General features: G+C 52.0%; 6 protein-coding genes across 6 annotated transcripts; 4 read left to right on the forward strand and 2 right to left on the reverse strand.

Annotated features, from left to right (window-relative positions):
• Window positions 1–334: 334 nt before the first annotated feature.
• EsH8_I_000922 (Zn(II)2Cys6 transcription factor) lies at window positions 335–3404 on the reverse strand (the record flags this gene model as incomplete). The annotated part of the gene is made up of 9 exons (XM_083268335.1): window positions 335–421; window positions 487–1418; window positions 1476–1580; window positions 1633–1666; window positions 1774–1801; window positions 1849–1915; window positions 1973–2883; window positions 3205–3258; window positions 3343–3404. 9 exons carry the CDS (start codon window positions 3402–3404, stop codon window positions 335–337), a joined length of 2280 nt encoding a protein of 759 aa, XP_083118773.1.
• Window positions 3405–4013: 609 nt separating this feature from the next.
• Window positions 4014–6269, reverse strand: EsH8_I_000923 (WD40 repeat domain-containing peptidylprolyl isomerase; the record flags this gene model as incomplete). Its single annotated transcript, XM_083268336.1, has 3 exons — window positions 4014–4151; window positions 4487–6147; window positions 6206–6269. The coding sequence occupies 3 exons, from the start codon at window positions 6267–6269 to the stop codon at window positions 4014–4016; spliced, it is 1863 nt and encodes a 620-aa protein (XP_083118774.1).
• A 696-nt stretch (window positions 6270–6965) lies between these two features.
• EsH8_I_000924 (FAR-17a/AIG1-like protein) lies at window positions 6966–7717 on the forward strand (the record flags this gene model as incomplete). The annotated part of the gene is made up of 2 exons (XM_083268337.1): window positions 6966–7495; window positions 7543–7717. 2 exons carry the CDS (start codon window positions 6966–6968, stop codon window positions 7715–7717), a joined length of 705 nt encoding a protein of 234 aa, XP_083118775.1.
• A 680-nt stretch (window positions 7718–8397) lies between these two features.
• Window positions 8398–9692, forward strand: EsH8_I_000925 (3-deoxy-7-phosphoheptulonate synthase; the record flags this gene model as incomplete). Its single annotated transcript, XM_083268338.1, has 4 exons — window positions 8398–8403; window positions 8463–8520; window positions 8576–9478; window positions 9532–9692. 4 exons carry the CDS (start codon window positions 8398–8400, stop codon window positions 9690–9692), a joined length of 1128 nt encoding a protein of 375 aa, XP_083118776.1.
• Window positions 9693–10379: 687 nt separating this feature from the next.
• On the forward strand, window positions 10380–11679 carry EsH8_I_000926 (ubiquinol--cytochrome-c reductase catalytic subunit CYT1; the record flags this gene model as incomplete). Its single annotated transcript, XM_083268339.1, has 4 exons — window positions 10380–10445; window positions 10584–10741; window positions 10887–10949; window positions 11007–11679. 4 exons carry the CDS (start codon window positions 10380–10382, stop codon window positions 11677–11679), a joined length of 960 nt encoding a protein of 319 aa, XP_083118777.1.
• A 1265-nt stretch (window positions 11680–12944) lies between these two features.
• Window positions 12945–13895, forward strand: EsH8_I_000927 (uncharacterized protein; the record flags this gene model as incomplete). Its single annotated transcript, XM_083268340.1, has 1 exon — window positions 12945–13895. One exon carries the CDS (start codon window positions 12945–12947, stop codon window positions 13893–13895), a length of 951 nt encoding a protein of 316 aa, XP_083118778.1.
• Window positions 13896–13938: the final 43 nt, after the last annotated feature.

Raw genomic sequence — 13938 nt, forward strand, 5'->3', positions numbered from 1 at the left:
TGGCTGCTCGTATCCTATTTGGGCTGCATTTCCGGGGTAAGGCGGCGTCCTGGAAACGACATATTTGACACGCCAGAGATCTAGTATGTCCACCTCGATTATGCATAAGTAATCAGTTACTGCGCAAATATAAGCTCAACTAGAATTCGACATGTTATGAACCCCATGGAACCCCATGTCTGTGTATGCCGGTGCCATCATAACTCATACACCATTGGAATGCCTCTGTATGCCCTTCCCCACCCGGTCTTCGTAAACAGAAACGGAATCTCGTTCAGAAAGATGAGATCATGTTGTCGATACAGCCTGACATGTGTGAACCATAAAACCATCCTCAACCAATGAATTCTGTGCAGAGAAGGGGCTCCCACGCCTGGCCGGTCTCCCATACATTTTCCATCAGCCGTCTTGCCTTGTGCACCTGTATTGATGTATTAGTCACCCGTAAACAATTTTCTGACCAAGTGAAAGGGGTCTTAGGTGTACCTGCGTCATCCCGTTGCTCTCCGCACTCTTGAATCTTGTAAGGATCATTTTACGCTGGCCTTCATCCAGGGTATTGCACCCGGATGTGAACATGGGGAACAGGAACCCGGTTTCTGCGGTTCCCCCTGGCCTGATGGAGTCCATGCACGACAAGATCCTCTGCACCGGGACTTGTATGTCCGCGTGCCACAGCTGTTTGCCAAGAACACGCCTGTGCAGGTGGATGAGTCCTGCCCAGTGAAAGGCTTCGTTTGTGAGCGCCATTTCCTGCTTGTCCCTTCCTTCGATGCTCCGGATGTGTTTGCAAGGATGTGATGGCTGCGCCATGCTATCCATCAACTCCCGCTCAAGTTGCTCAGCGCGACGGACGCAAGCAGGGCTGGGAAACCAGGCAGACTGCAGGTCATTGTTAGGTCGAAGGCGTTGTTCGTCGCAGCGACGTGCCAGCTCAGCAACTTGAGCTAGTATCTGAACGCATCGATTCGTGAACCCCATGATGCAGTCAATCTCATGCTGGTCTCCAGCCGTGCTGTGCATTGTGTACTCGAGTAGCCAAAACCTTGACGAATTATCATCCGGGGTTCCGCCGCTTAGACTACCCAGAATGTCCAGATATGCGAACCAGCTCCACAAGAAAGCACAAACCCGGTCCTCTTCCAAGCCATGCTTAGTTCTGCGGAGGTCGGCCAGCCGCCTCCACATGAGGTCTCGGGCGAGGTTCAGATGTCTCTGCCAGGGTATGTCGTAGCCGAAGGCTGTAGGGGAGATGATTTCAAGTGAGGCGAGCATGATGGCGGTTGCTAGGCTGGTGTTGGAGATGATCTGCTCCCTGTCGCTTAAGGCTTGTCGCAGAGCAGGAAAAATATCTTGGACCCAAAGGGCTATCCTCATCTGAGGCTCTTTTTGGCCAAGGAGCCTTGATCGGTGTGCCGCTGAAATGACTGACTGTTAGGGTAAATCAAGACAGATCGTGCTTTTGCTCTACCTACCTGAGTATGCCAGGAGCAAGCTGAGCAGGTGGTCGTTTCTGGCAGCCATCTGTGGCAGAACTGTACGAAATGGATTGGATTTCGGATCATCGTACGGGACAAGGACTGCCATGTATTAACAGGCTTGATATGTGTTGATATTATAAACGGTCCCTACCCTTTGCAGTATGATTAAGAAAGTGATGCTGTCGCTCAAAGTTACTTCATGATGCAAGAATATCTCCAGGCTGCTTACGAAGTACTGTTGCAAATGATGTTAGCTTCAATGTGTCTAATGATTCAAAGGAATTTGGCTTACCAGAAGATTCATGGGGTTATCTCGGAGTCTTCAAATAGTCAGCTTATCGTTTGAAACTTCTTTAAAGGCTCTTACTTAGGAGGCAGGGGCTCGATGTTCCGTGGTATCCATATCGGGACTGGCTGATTATAATACCCGCCTCCTGAGGTAGTGTTATGCCCTGTATCAAACACTTGCGAAAAGGCATCACCATACGTACCACCGGTAACACTAGCTACATAGGTTGCAGATGTAGTGGTCTGTAAAATTGCCCCAGGATCATCATTCTGATTAATGTCAGCGTCTCGGATGCCATGATCATAACCATAAAACAATGCTTCTTCGGATTCCTCAATCCCTAGTCTCAAGTCAATAAGGGGTGAGCTAAACAAGGATGGTGCAGCTTGCTTGCTACGATGGGGAATTCGAGGAGATCCCGATAACAGGTAATTTACGGAAATTCGACTATTCCCAGGCGATACTGGCGAAGGTAGGCTTAACATAGGCGACCTCGCATCATCCTCAGGTTTGTATCCCAACGAGGTGGGTGTCAACGGGGAGCTGACAGATGTTGAGCCGGTTCTTGAGCGTAATTGAGCTACCGGAGGACTCGCCGCGGCCATGGAGGCGGGCGAAGAAACAAGGCTATACTGGCGGTACCCCTCAGAGTCGCTTGGCTCGGCCAGTGACTTTGACCTTTTATGTGGTCTCTGCGACATGTTGATGGGTTCTGAAATAATTCGACAGGAGTTCGGCATAGAAGGGAAGCTATCGATGACATGTTTGGGAATGGTAGAAGACGGAACAGGCGCCTGTGTCGGTGATGTCGCGTGGGCAGAGCCGACCACGGGCCGACTATCTTGAGCTTCTAGCCGTTCTAACTTTCTTTTGCCAGGCTCAAAGCCTTCTGGGGCGGTTTGCACACGCCTCACCGTGGGTTTGAATTGGATCGGTGGAGTCAATGTATTGATGGAAAACGTATTGGTAAACGAGGGTTGTTGTACTTGTGATGAAGCCTCTTGGGGGTTGCGTACCTCCGTCGGTGTTCCGAAAGAAAAGGACCTTTTACTTCGACGGCCTTCCCAGTTTAGACGTACACTATAATCACAAGTTTCTCCTGTTCTCTGGCAACTGTTGTTAAGGGATCGTCAGTTTCTGTCTTACTTGAGATATGGTGTGAATAGTGTATGTCTGCGTACGGATATACATGAAAAGAAATGGGCAACGAGAGCCTGATTAGGTGTGAAGTGTTTGGGAATCATATCTTTTAAGCAACAGCTCGGCACGCCCGGTAATGAATTTACCAGATGCTGCCCAAAACCTGTGATATTAAATCATGAAAAAAATCGGCAGGAAGACAAAGATATACTGGTCATCACCAAGGGTCATCTGCCCAAGCCTCGAAATCCATGAAAGCTGTAGCCTTGGATGGTGAATGATATGCTGACTTACTTGATACAGGCTGGGTGCTCCTCGCCACACTTCACCTTTCGTCCTTTACACGGCCTAGGAGCACATTAGCAAACGCTATCTGCGATGAGAATCAAAATGTAGAGTAAATGCCATGCCTCTGGCGCAAATGCGACTTACCAGCAACCATTCCGACTTCGTCGTTTCGGCTCCGGTGCCCCTGGCTTCTTGGGACGTGGCATGCCGAGGCCCAAACTTCATCCCCAGCAACGGAGATGATAGTCTGGACGAGCCGAACCGAAAGGGGCGGGGTCGAAGGTGAATGATTGGCTGGTTCATGCTATGGGAACATGCAGCAGAGGTATGCACCTGTGTTTATGCAATCTCCATCTACGAAGAGTCGCAAGCCGTCTTTCCTTTTCACGATGTCCGCAGGCTGGATATTAACGGATGCTCTCAAGGGAAACAGTCCCTCTTGGGCAGCTCGTGGATTGCATCAAAGGGACCAGATTGCGTCCCGATCTCGTCCTTAAGTAAGAGAGTTATTGGCCGGCAAAATCAGGCCTGAATTGGGTTGCGTTGATGCAGCGCCGATTGCGGGATTGTAAGCGGCCCAATGCTGGCCTCTTTCGTCCACGTGAGCAGCAGCCTCACTCAGTTGAGTGGGCATCAATCGCTGCACGGCTGCATCACGAAGCTCATTTGACCTGGTGCAATCTCTTGAGGCTTGCGGGGATGGTGCATCGTCGCATTGCTTTTTTCACTCCTTGTGTGGGGGTGTTTAAAACTAGTAAACCAATTTGCTTTCAATTCATTCGTTGCCTTCTGGCGAGCATTCGCTGCTCTGCCGGCTAAACAATGTCAATGTTGAGAATTTTGATATCTTCCTCGGGTTTCTCCTTGTATGTCCGTACGTTCTCGATTTTATGAATGACATCCAATCCCTGGGTAGCACGCCCGAAGATGGTATGCTTCCCATCCAGCCAAGGCTTATATACACGTTAGTATTTTCTCCGAGCAGACACAAGGGGGGTAATGCGGGTGACACAAGAGCCGGACACCAGCCCTCGTTCTTCGCTCCAACCATCTTTAGGTGGCCTCGTTCCTGTATCCTCGAGTCCTTCGTTGTCTTGTCTCAAGAGCACTCTTACTCATCATCAGAGAAAAGAAGAAGAGACCGGTAAGATAGAAGACAACGAAACGGAGGAAAGAAACGGAAGAGAGATTAGCAACAGAGGTGGGAAGGCGGAGAGTGATGCTCTTCTGTTCGGGTGTCCGCGTTTTCTGGTCACCCGCATAAGGGGGTATGTATGCCTGCACTCACCGTCTTTTCTGTGGTAATAAAGAACTGACTGCCATTGGTGTTTGGGCCTGCATTAGCCATGCTGACTGTGTACGGCTTGTCGTGCTTCAAGCTGCTGAATTCATCCTCGAACTCTTTGCCCCATATACTCTCGCCACCAGTGCCATCGCCAAGAGGATCTCCGCCCTGGATCATGAACTTGCGAATCACACGGTGGAAGATTGTGTTGTTGTAATATCCCCTCTTTGCGTGAGTGACAAAATTCTCGACAGCCTTTGGCGCCGCATCGGGGAACAGGCGTATGTGAATATCGCCGTAGGTTGTATGAATTACTGCCGCGGTTCCAGTCTCGGCTTTCTTGGCCTCTGCAGCCTTCTTCTGGCCAAGCATAGTGGGCTTCTCGTTTTGCACGTCTCTGACTGACTTGGAAATCTCCTCGTCATTGGTGAACATGTAGAATCGTACCTTGTTGACTCCAGTGGCAATCAGAATAGGATCCCTAGATTCAGACTCCTGAAGCAATGGATTACTTGAGGCACCCATCTCCACTGTTGTGATGCCTTTTTTCTGTGGTTGGCCTTGGTATATCGCCAGGTTGACAGCTCTGAAATTTTCGTCTTTGCCGTAAACCTTGACAACCTGGTTGGTATAAGTGTTGAGCACCTTGACACCGACAATCGAACCATAGAGAATGAAGTTGCCAGACTCGTCGAATATGACATTCGCCTTGTTCTTGTACGCTGCTGAGTCAATCTCCCGCTCGACCGCGAACCGACGACCAAATTCCACGGGTTCCAGTTTTTGAAGTGTAGACCCAGCTTGTTGCATTTCTTCAATTACTTGCAGAGATTCATCATAAGTTCGATGCAGCTTGCCCGATGCAAAGTCAAAAATTCGGATTTTCCTGTCCGGCTGGGAAAAGGTGGCAAACTGTTTGCCGGTCGGTGAAATGCTGATTGATGTAGGCACTGACTTCGCTTTCTTGAATTCAAAAAGATTCGTTGATGCCTTGAACTCAAAGACGTTGTCCGGTTTCTCATAATCCCCATTTGGACGCCAGTACTCCAACATACCCTTGTCGTCAGCGGATATAACGCAGTCGTAGGCGCTGTTAAAGGCCATGATAGAAACAGGGCTTCTGTGAAGGGACTTGATTGTGTGAATTGGGTCTTGTCTCTCTCCCCGCCCATCGAATATGTGGATTTTGGAGTTGGCGTCCTCAGACACTGCAAGGAGAGGAAGCGACGCCCCCCGGTTGTGAACCCAGCAAATGCATCGAGGCGCGAAGTTCAACTTGAGCATAGCCAAAAGGTCGAAGGTGATGACATCGAAAATCTTGATCGTCTCGTCCGCTCCAGCAGTCGCAAAGCTTCTTCCGTCTTGGCTGACGGAGACCGACTTAATTTCGTCCGTGTGCGCCTTGAATTCCTTGACAAACTCAATACCCTGAGCAACCTTCTTCCAGAATTTGACAACACCATCGGTCGAGGAGGTGATGATAAAGTCGGTCAAGGGGGTAACAGTTACGAACGACAGCTGCTCTTTGTGCATCAGGGATTTCGAATACCGGGCCGACTTGGGAAGAGCGGCAATGTAGAGTTTCTCGTAGGGAAGCACTCGTCGCTTCTTCTTCGGGGCCTCGGAGGGTAGCTGAGGGCCCATATCATCGTCGGAAGAGCTGTCTGTACATGGTTGCCAGTCAGCCAGGTGCATCAACGTCGCACAATTGTGTTTACTTACCGTCATCCTGACCTGCAAAGTCTCTATGGCTCCTCTTGTTTGTCTTGACGTCCTCGTCAGCCATTGTTTCGGTGGGTATGATTTGAAGAAACCAAACAAGGCACAAGGTGTGGTGAAAGAATGGGGCAGCCTTGCTTCAGAGCTCTGATGTGCTTCAAGCAGTGTAAGGCTGAAAATTGAGCGCAGGAAGCTCAGTTGGTGTTTACGGCAAGCTTCTCCTTGGGCCAATCAGAACCAGCATTAGTGGAAGCTATCAGCCTTGTCGTGAGATACCCCTGCCATTAGCGACTGAGGTTTAGCTTCCCGACCCACTGGAAGCTTGGCAACCCTGCCAGCACATGCCGCTGCAATGGGGGCTTTTTTGGGGGGCCTGCGTGGATCTCATCTGGTCTGGGACTCCGGCCGGCGGGATCCATCTGTGACCTCATGACGAGGCTCTCCAAGGCACCGGACAATTGTACCATGCCGCGGCCCCGTCAGCTTGACGATGCATTATATTGTTTGTGCCTTGATTAGTCGTCATCTCCCTCAGAATGCCAGGAAAAGTTTTACATATTACTTCTTCTCCTCAAAACGCCTGTCTCAAATCACAAACCACAAGGCAATCAGTTGCTCGGACTTTTTATCCTCCCTGCGCCATCCCTTCACAGCTTATTTCTTTCGAGGGTCCGCTTCGTCGCGGAACTACAATCCCTTCTCACAACAACTTACGTCAAAGTAACACCGGGCCGCACGAGATAACCGCTCAGTGATATCAAAGATGACCAGGCATCGCTTGCAACGGCTGGAATCGCCATCTCGAAATTTATCTCTGGTGCTGCACATCGCCGGCATACTCTCATTTCTTGCTTCCTTCAACTTTTTGAGCGGTCTCACTCATGACATCTCCATGGGCTTTGGAGGGAACTACCAGCACCTTACCAATATTGGGTTGATCCTGTCATTTGTGACCTTTATAACGGGTTTGCTGGCCGATATTACGCTGAGCCCGACTTTATTCACCGTCAAGAACGCCCTTTCAACCACGGCAGCTCCGCTTGAGGTCCTCATTAGCCTTCTGTACTGGGGCATTCGCTCCATCGACAAACGTCTTTTGATTCCGGAGGGCTTCGAACTTCACTGGCTGCCAGACGTTGGATTCCATTTGATCCCAGCCGTGGTGCTGTCGCTCGATCTCGTCTTGTTCAGCCCGCCATGGACAATTCGTGCGTACTCTGCCATGGCTATCAGCATGATTTTTGCCTTCGCGTACTGGGGTTGGGTTGAGTTGTGCTTCAGCAGGAATGGATGGTAAGTGCAGTTCCTCCAAAGAACTTCGGTCCGCTAACACGCCGCAGGTACCCCTACCCCATCTTCGATGTCCTCAACACCGTGCAGCGAGTGGGACTGTTCACTTTCTCTGCTGCTTTGATGACTGCGAGCACCAGTCTTTTGAAATGGGTTTATGGACGAGTCAATGGCTACGAGAAATTGGAAAAGGAGGCTTACAAGCCCCTGAAAAAGACGCTGTAGATTATGGTGTCCAATGCTTGGCGTTTGGATAATGATGCATGGTCGGCGAGGTCGGTGATGATAGATGCAGGAGTTTACTAGACTGGGTGCCACTAGGGGTTTTAGACCGAAGCGTTTTGAAAATAAAAGCCCATGTGCTTGAAGTATTCATCCCCGATAGGCTGGATACAAGAGGTGTGCAGACATCCCAAGTTAACAAGGCACAGCAATCAAGTTGCTCCTGCCGCCCACCGCCTGCAAATGCCCGGTCTTCGGGGCTCTTTGGGGCACTTTCCAGGCGGTGAGGCCAAGTTTGTGGCGCCATTCCAGGCGCCTGGACGGTTCCACAGGGGAACGTCACAGCTAGAGTCAGGAAGCACTGCGGCAAGGATGCCCCTCACTGGTGGCAAGTTGCGTGTCATCCAACTTTTTTTTGGGGCCGTCTTCGGTGGGGTACTGCCGGCCGGGGTGGCACTGGACAGGGGACGAATGAGTCTTCGCCCATTGCTGATAGTCCTCGAAGCTGTTCGTTCCTCCCCGACGCTACAAACCTCTAGAAGACAAGAAAAAAGTCTAATTCGGACAATCCCAGTGTTCTCCTTTCCATTGCTCTTTTTTCACTTCAAAAATCCAGCCTCACCCTGCCATTATCACTTCTAATTGTGTGCTTCGGTTGTTACTTTTAGTTCTCAACCACCGCCATGTCTGTAAGTCGTCCCTCGCTCCCCTCCAAAGCGTCCCTGTCTGACTCACCTCCCCACCTTAGAGCTTCTTCATCGAGAACAAAAATGTCGGCAACAAGGCCGACAGCGAAGATTGGAGAAGTAAGAGCTGAATTGATCTTTCCTATAAGTTGCTCCCGGCTAATTGATCCGCTAGTTCGGGGATACAACCCTCTGACTCCTCCCGATTTACTCCAACACGAAATCGCCCAAACAGCCAAGTCAAAGCAAACTGTGATTGAAGGTCGCGAGGAAGCTGTCGCTGTCGTCAAGGGAACCGACGAGAAGCAGAGACTCCTAGTCATCATTGGCCCTTGCTCGATCCACGATCCCAAAGCCGCGCTCGAGTACTGCGACCTGTTGCTGCAAGCCAAGGAGAAGCACAAAGATGAACTCCTCATTGTCATGCGATCCTACCTGGAGAAGCCGCGCACTACAGTGGGATGGAAGGGATTGATCAATGATCCGGATATCGACAACAGCTTCAAGATCAATAAGGGTCTCCGCCTCTCGAGACAACTTTTCGTCGACCTTACCGACAAGGGGATGCCGATTGCCAGCGAGATGCTTGATACCATCTCACCCCAGTTCCTCGCCGATTTGCTCTCTGTCGGCGCTGTTGGCGCGAGAACGACCGAGAGCCAGTTGCACCGAGAGCTGGCCAGCGGCCTCAGTTTCCCCGTTGGCTTCAAGAACGGCACGGATGGCTCGCTCGGAGTCGCCATTGACGCGATCGGCGCAGTCCGACACCCTCACCACTTCCTTTCCGTTACCAAGCCTGGTGTTGTCGCTATTGTCGGTACCGTGGGTAACGAAGACTGCTTCGTTATCTTGAGAGGCGGCACTCGGGGCACCAATTACGACGCCAAGAGCATTGGAGAGGCAAAGGCTGCGTTGGAGAAGGCCGGTCTCCCTCAGAAACTCATGGTTGACTGCAGCCATGGCAACTCCTTGAAGAACCACAAGAACCAGCCCAAGGTCGCTGCCGACCTTGCTGACCAGATTGCCAACGGCGAGACTGCTATCATGGGTGTCATGATTGAGAGCAATATCAACGAGGGTGAGTACTGTACGCGAAACTTGATTTTCATTGCAGACACTAAAGCATCGCAGGTAACCAGAAGGTACCCAAGGAGGGTAAAGAGGGTTTGAAGTACGGCGTTAGCATCACGGACGCATGCATCCACTGGGACGACACCGTGACCGTCCTTGACCAGCTTGCCGACGCAGTGAAGCAGCGTCGCGAGATTCTCGGCAGAAACGGGCATGCCTGAGAAATTCGACGGCAAGTGTTGCCGCAGAGGTAGTGGACGCCGGTTCGAAGGCGCGCGAGAAGTGTCGATATATCGAGATTGTTCGAAAAGGGGGATACGAGAAGTGTGCATATACCAATAGCTTGCCTGCCATTGAGTGCAGGCGCTGCATAAAGCTTTAGTGTGGAAGGTCAAAAGTTCTGTCCTTTGCCGAAATAAAATCCATTTGATACCCAACTTTTCTGCCCCAACCGCCGTGCATCTGCAATCAAGTGACCAAAATCGTGTGAAAATGAAATGATCGTTCGTCCAATGTGTTGCGATGCAGCTAGGTAGTAGATCACTGCAGTTGCATGCAATTCAGACCAATCATACGGAGCATATTTCTCATACTACTCATGACGAAAGACAACTGTTGGGTGAGACGGGCGATCGGAAATACTTTGGTGAATTGAGCGCGACCGGGCAACTACGGGTAACAGGAAGCAAGCGAAAAGTGGCCGGAACCGGAAGATGTCATGGACCGTCCCCATCAGCCAATCAGAGACGTCCCATACCTAAGGCATTCGAAAACTGCCTCACGGCGATTTTCTCCTGCCTCGACTACTGTACCTTAGAAACGACCTCCGCCACGAGAGGACCAACCACCAATTGCCCCATCATTTTGTTCGCAGCTGTCTCTGTAGCTGCGGATACGGCTCGCCCATCATGTTGGCAAGGTCCTGCTTGCGCTCGGCGCGCACATTCACAAATGGCGCTGTCACGATTTCCAAGGTACGCAAATGAGCTGATCACAATTCCCATTTCCCGAGGCAATCCGGCCTACTTCCATTGGACCTTCCGGAACCGACCCAATTGCCATCGACGGACATCAATGATATTGGGACGAAAGACTGACAATGAGTGACGCAGCGTGCGGCCTCTTCTTCCAGCGGCGCTGGTGCCGAAGCTTCTCCTTCACGATTGAACCTCGCCGGCATCACGTCGACGTCCCTCGCCCTGGGCTCCATGGCCTGGTACTATCACCTCTACGGACCTTCCGTGAACGCCGCGGCCCCTGCTGAGGAGGGGTGAGTTATACACATCTAGGCACACGGTTGCTACCGAATCATTGTTCGATTGCCGGAATCCCTAGGGTTGAGGCATAATCTACAACAACCCGGAGCAACCCAACCGACAGCAAATGGACATTGAGAGCTAAAACATATCCTCCAGATTGCACTCTACCAACTACCCTTGGGTCCACGAGCAGTGGTTCAAGACCTTCGACCACCAGGCGTAAGCAATTATCGATTTGGCCACCTAGAATGTATGACGCTCACATAGAAAATGCAGTCTTCGCCGTGGTTTCCAGGTCTACCGTGAGGTCTGCGCTTCCTGCCACTCCCTCAGCCGTATTCCCTACCGTACCCTTGTCGGCACCATCTTGACTGTCGACGAGGCCAAGGCCTTGGCTGAAGAGAACGAGTACCCCGGCGAGCCCAACGATCAGGGCGATATCGAGATGCGCCCCGGCAAGCTTTCCGACTACATCCCCGACCCCTACAAGAACGAGGAGGCCGCCCGCTTTGCCAACAACGGTGCCCTCCCTCCCGATTTGAGCTTGATCATCAAGGCCCGCCACGGTGGCTGCAACTACATCTTCAGTCTGTTGACCGGTTACCCCGAGGAGCCCCCTGCTGGCGCCGTCGTCGCCCCCGGCATGAACTTCAACCCTTACTTCCCCGGTACTGGTATTGCCATGGCCCGTGTTCTCTACGACGGTCTTGTCGAGTACGAAGACGAGACCCCGGCCTCGACCTCGCAAATGGCAAAGGATGTTGTCGAGTTCCTCAACTGGGCCGCGGAGCCTGAGATGGACGACCGCAAGCGCATGGGTATGAAGGTTCTCGTCGTCTCGGCCTCGCTCTGGGCTATCAGCGTCTGGGTCAAGAAGTACAAGTGGGCTTGGGTCAAGTCGAGAAAGCTTGCCTACGACCCCCCCAAGGAGACCAAGGTTCGCCACTAAATTATGGCAACATTTCGGTTGTCTCTGTGTATGTTATACTAGGCTCTCTCAAACAGCTCCTTTGTTGGTGGAGGCGGCAGAGACGAGATTCATCGTTGGGAGCAAATCGGGGAGCGATAGAGTGTAAATCAGATGGTCCTTTTTCAATACCTGACTCCTTGATAATGACAAGTCATCTTTGCTATTTCATGTGTCTTTACGAATCGCAAGTGAACAAATGAGCACCGCACCAATTTACCATGGTTGGACAAGGAAACAGCCTGTTGTCTCTAGCTCGACGATGCAAGTCAATTCCATCCTTAGATGTGACTACGCAATTATTGGTGTGGAGTCATATAGAGCAAGGCCTCGGTACAATCAGAAGGAGTGACGAGAAATGGTGCCTTTTAACAGGATCTCGGCGAATCCATGGCCGAGATGGAGCCGCCTGCCAAAGAACACAATGCAACGTCAAGCTCAACTCGTGATACGTCCTTCACCAAAGAAAGTTTCATCCGAATTGCTTTCAGTACCCCTAATGATACGTAGAAAGTCACCAAGGCTTTTCAGGCACCTCAAATCATGAGTGGCCAACCTGGTTTCCGGGCCACTGTATGAGGGGAGGTTGGGGAAAGGTGTCAATTGGTGGGAGGATGAGGTCCAGTGGGTCACTATGCCTTAGCAGCCTGGAGGCACACAGGTGAGGTGGACGAGTGCAGCGGATTTTCCAGCGGCGGGCGCGGCTCCCGACCAGTTGGACAAAGCGCTGAGTCCGCTGAGGTGAGTAAGTACCTATGCTGACAGGAGATGAACCTACGCCAGCGCCAGCGGTGCCCACCACATACCGGGTGGGCAAACCAGGATCGAAAGCTCCGCGCCGTGCCTGGCCACCTCATTAACACACGGCGAGCCTGCCCACCTGAATGGAACTGCCTGCAGGGAGCAAGTAACACCACCCCAAAAGCCGAGCTGCCTAGTCAAGAAGAGAGAGAGAGGGTGCGCGAGGAGGCCTTTCGCTCATCACCACCACCCGCTTCTAGCAAGCTCTTCTTTCTCCTCTTTAACTGTGACCCCTCAGGGTTTTCATTTGCCATTCCCTTCCTCCCGGTTCTCTTATCGATAAAAGAAACCTGAAGGCCTTATCTAGGAGCCTCGTCGACCACGAATTTAACCTAGGCTGCCTCACTCTTGGCCTTCTTCTACCCGCCAGATACTTTCTACCACGACAACGGCACCCAGCGTCCGCTCACAACATACACACACACACACACACACGCACACACCAAATGCCATCCGTCGCCGTGACGTACCCCTGGCAGATGGTGCCTGGCAGAAAGCGCAGACGAGACGTCAACGACGCCAACGACCTGCAGATACAGAGCCCCCTGTACGAGAAGCTCGCCCAGTACCACTCGACCGCGGCGACGAACAACTGGAGCGCTGACAGCGTTTTTGGTGGCAGGCCCGTTCAGCAGCAGATACAGCAGCAACAGCAGCAACAGCAACAGAACTTCTTCTCTCGCTTTCCTGGCAGCAACAATGACCGCATGATCTTCCAACACGGCTTTGTCGGCGCCGATGACCATCACCATAGCCTCGATGCCGTCCCGAGAAGGATAGCTCCGCTCCCCGTATCCAAGAGGCAACGCATGTTCGACGACGAGGATGCGGACTTGGATAGCTTGGACGGAACACTTTCGCCACATGATCGCCAGACACAACGGCGACACAGCAAGTCGCCCCCGGCATCTACACAGCAACAACGACAGCATTCTCGTGCTCTGCAAGATCAGAGCGATGCGGCGGGTAACAGACCAAAGACCCCCTCCTCCCTCAGTCCCTGCCACATCTGCCACCGTAGACCCACCAAGAAATCAGATCTCGACTCCTTTGCGGACTGCCAGGGCTGCGGGCAACGGTCATGCTTCGTGTGCATAAGAGAGTGCCAGGGTTGGCAGAAGGACGGGCGCCCAAGCAGTGGTGGTACCTGCAACGATGCAGATCAGGGCCAGGAGCAAGAGGGCGGTATCTCACGGTCGTTCCACATGGATGACGTCGATGACGACCGGCAACGACAGTCAAAAGAAGAGGGGAAAGGAAGTGGACAGGCCAAGATACAAGCAGGTTGGACGGGCGGCGCACATGGACAAATGGTCTGTAGTCGGTGTTGCATTGAGAAGGGTGCCGAGGGCGACGTTGTCTGTCTGGGCTGTCTATCACGAATGGAGTCGATTTGAAGACGGAGAGGCGGCGGTTTCGTTTACAGTACAGCGATTTTAG

The sequence above is a fragment of the Colletotrichum jinshuiense genome, chromosome 1 (genome assembly GCF_051148585.1).
Source record: "Colletotrichum jinshuiense chromosome 1, complete sequence".
NCBI classification, from domain to species: domain Eukaryota; kingdom Fungi; phylum Ascomycota; class Sordariomycetes; order Glomerellales; family Glomerellaceae; genus Colletotrichum; species Colletotrichum jinshuiense.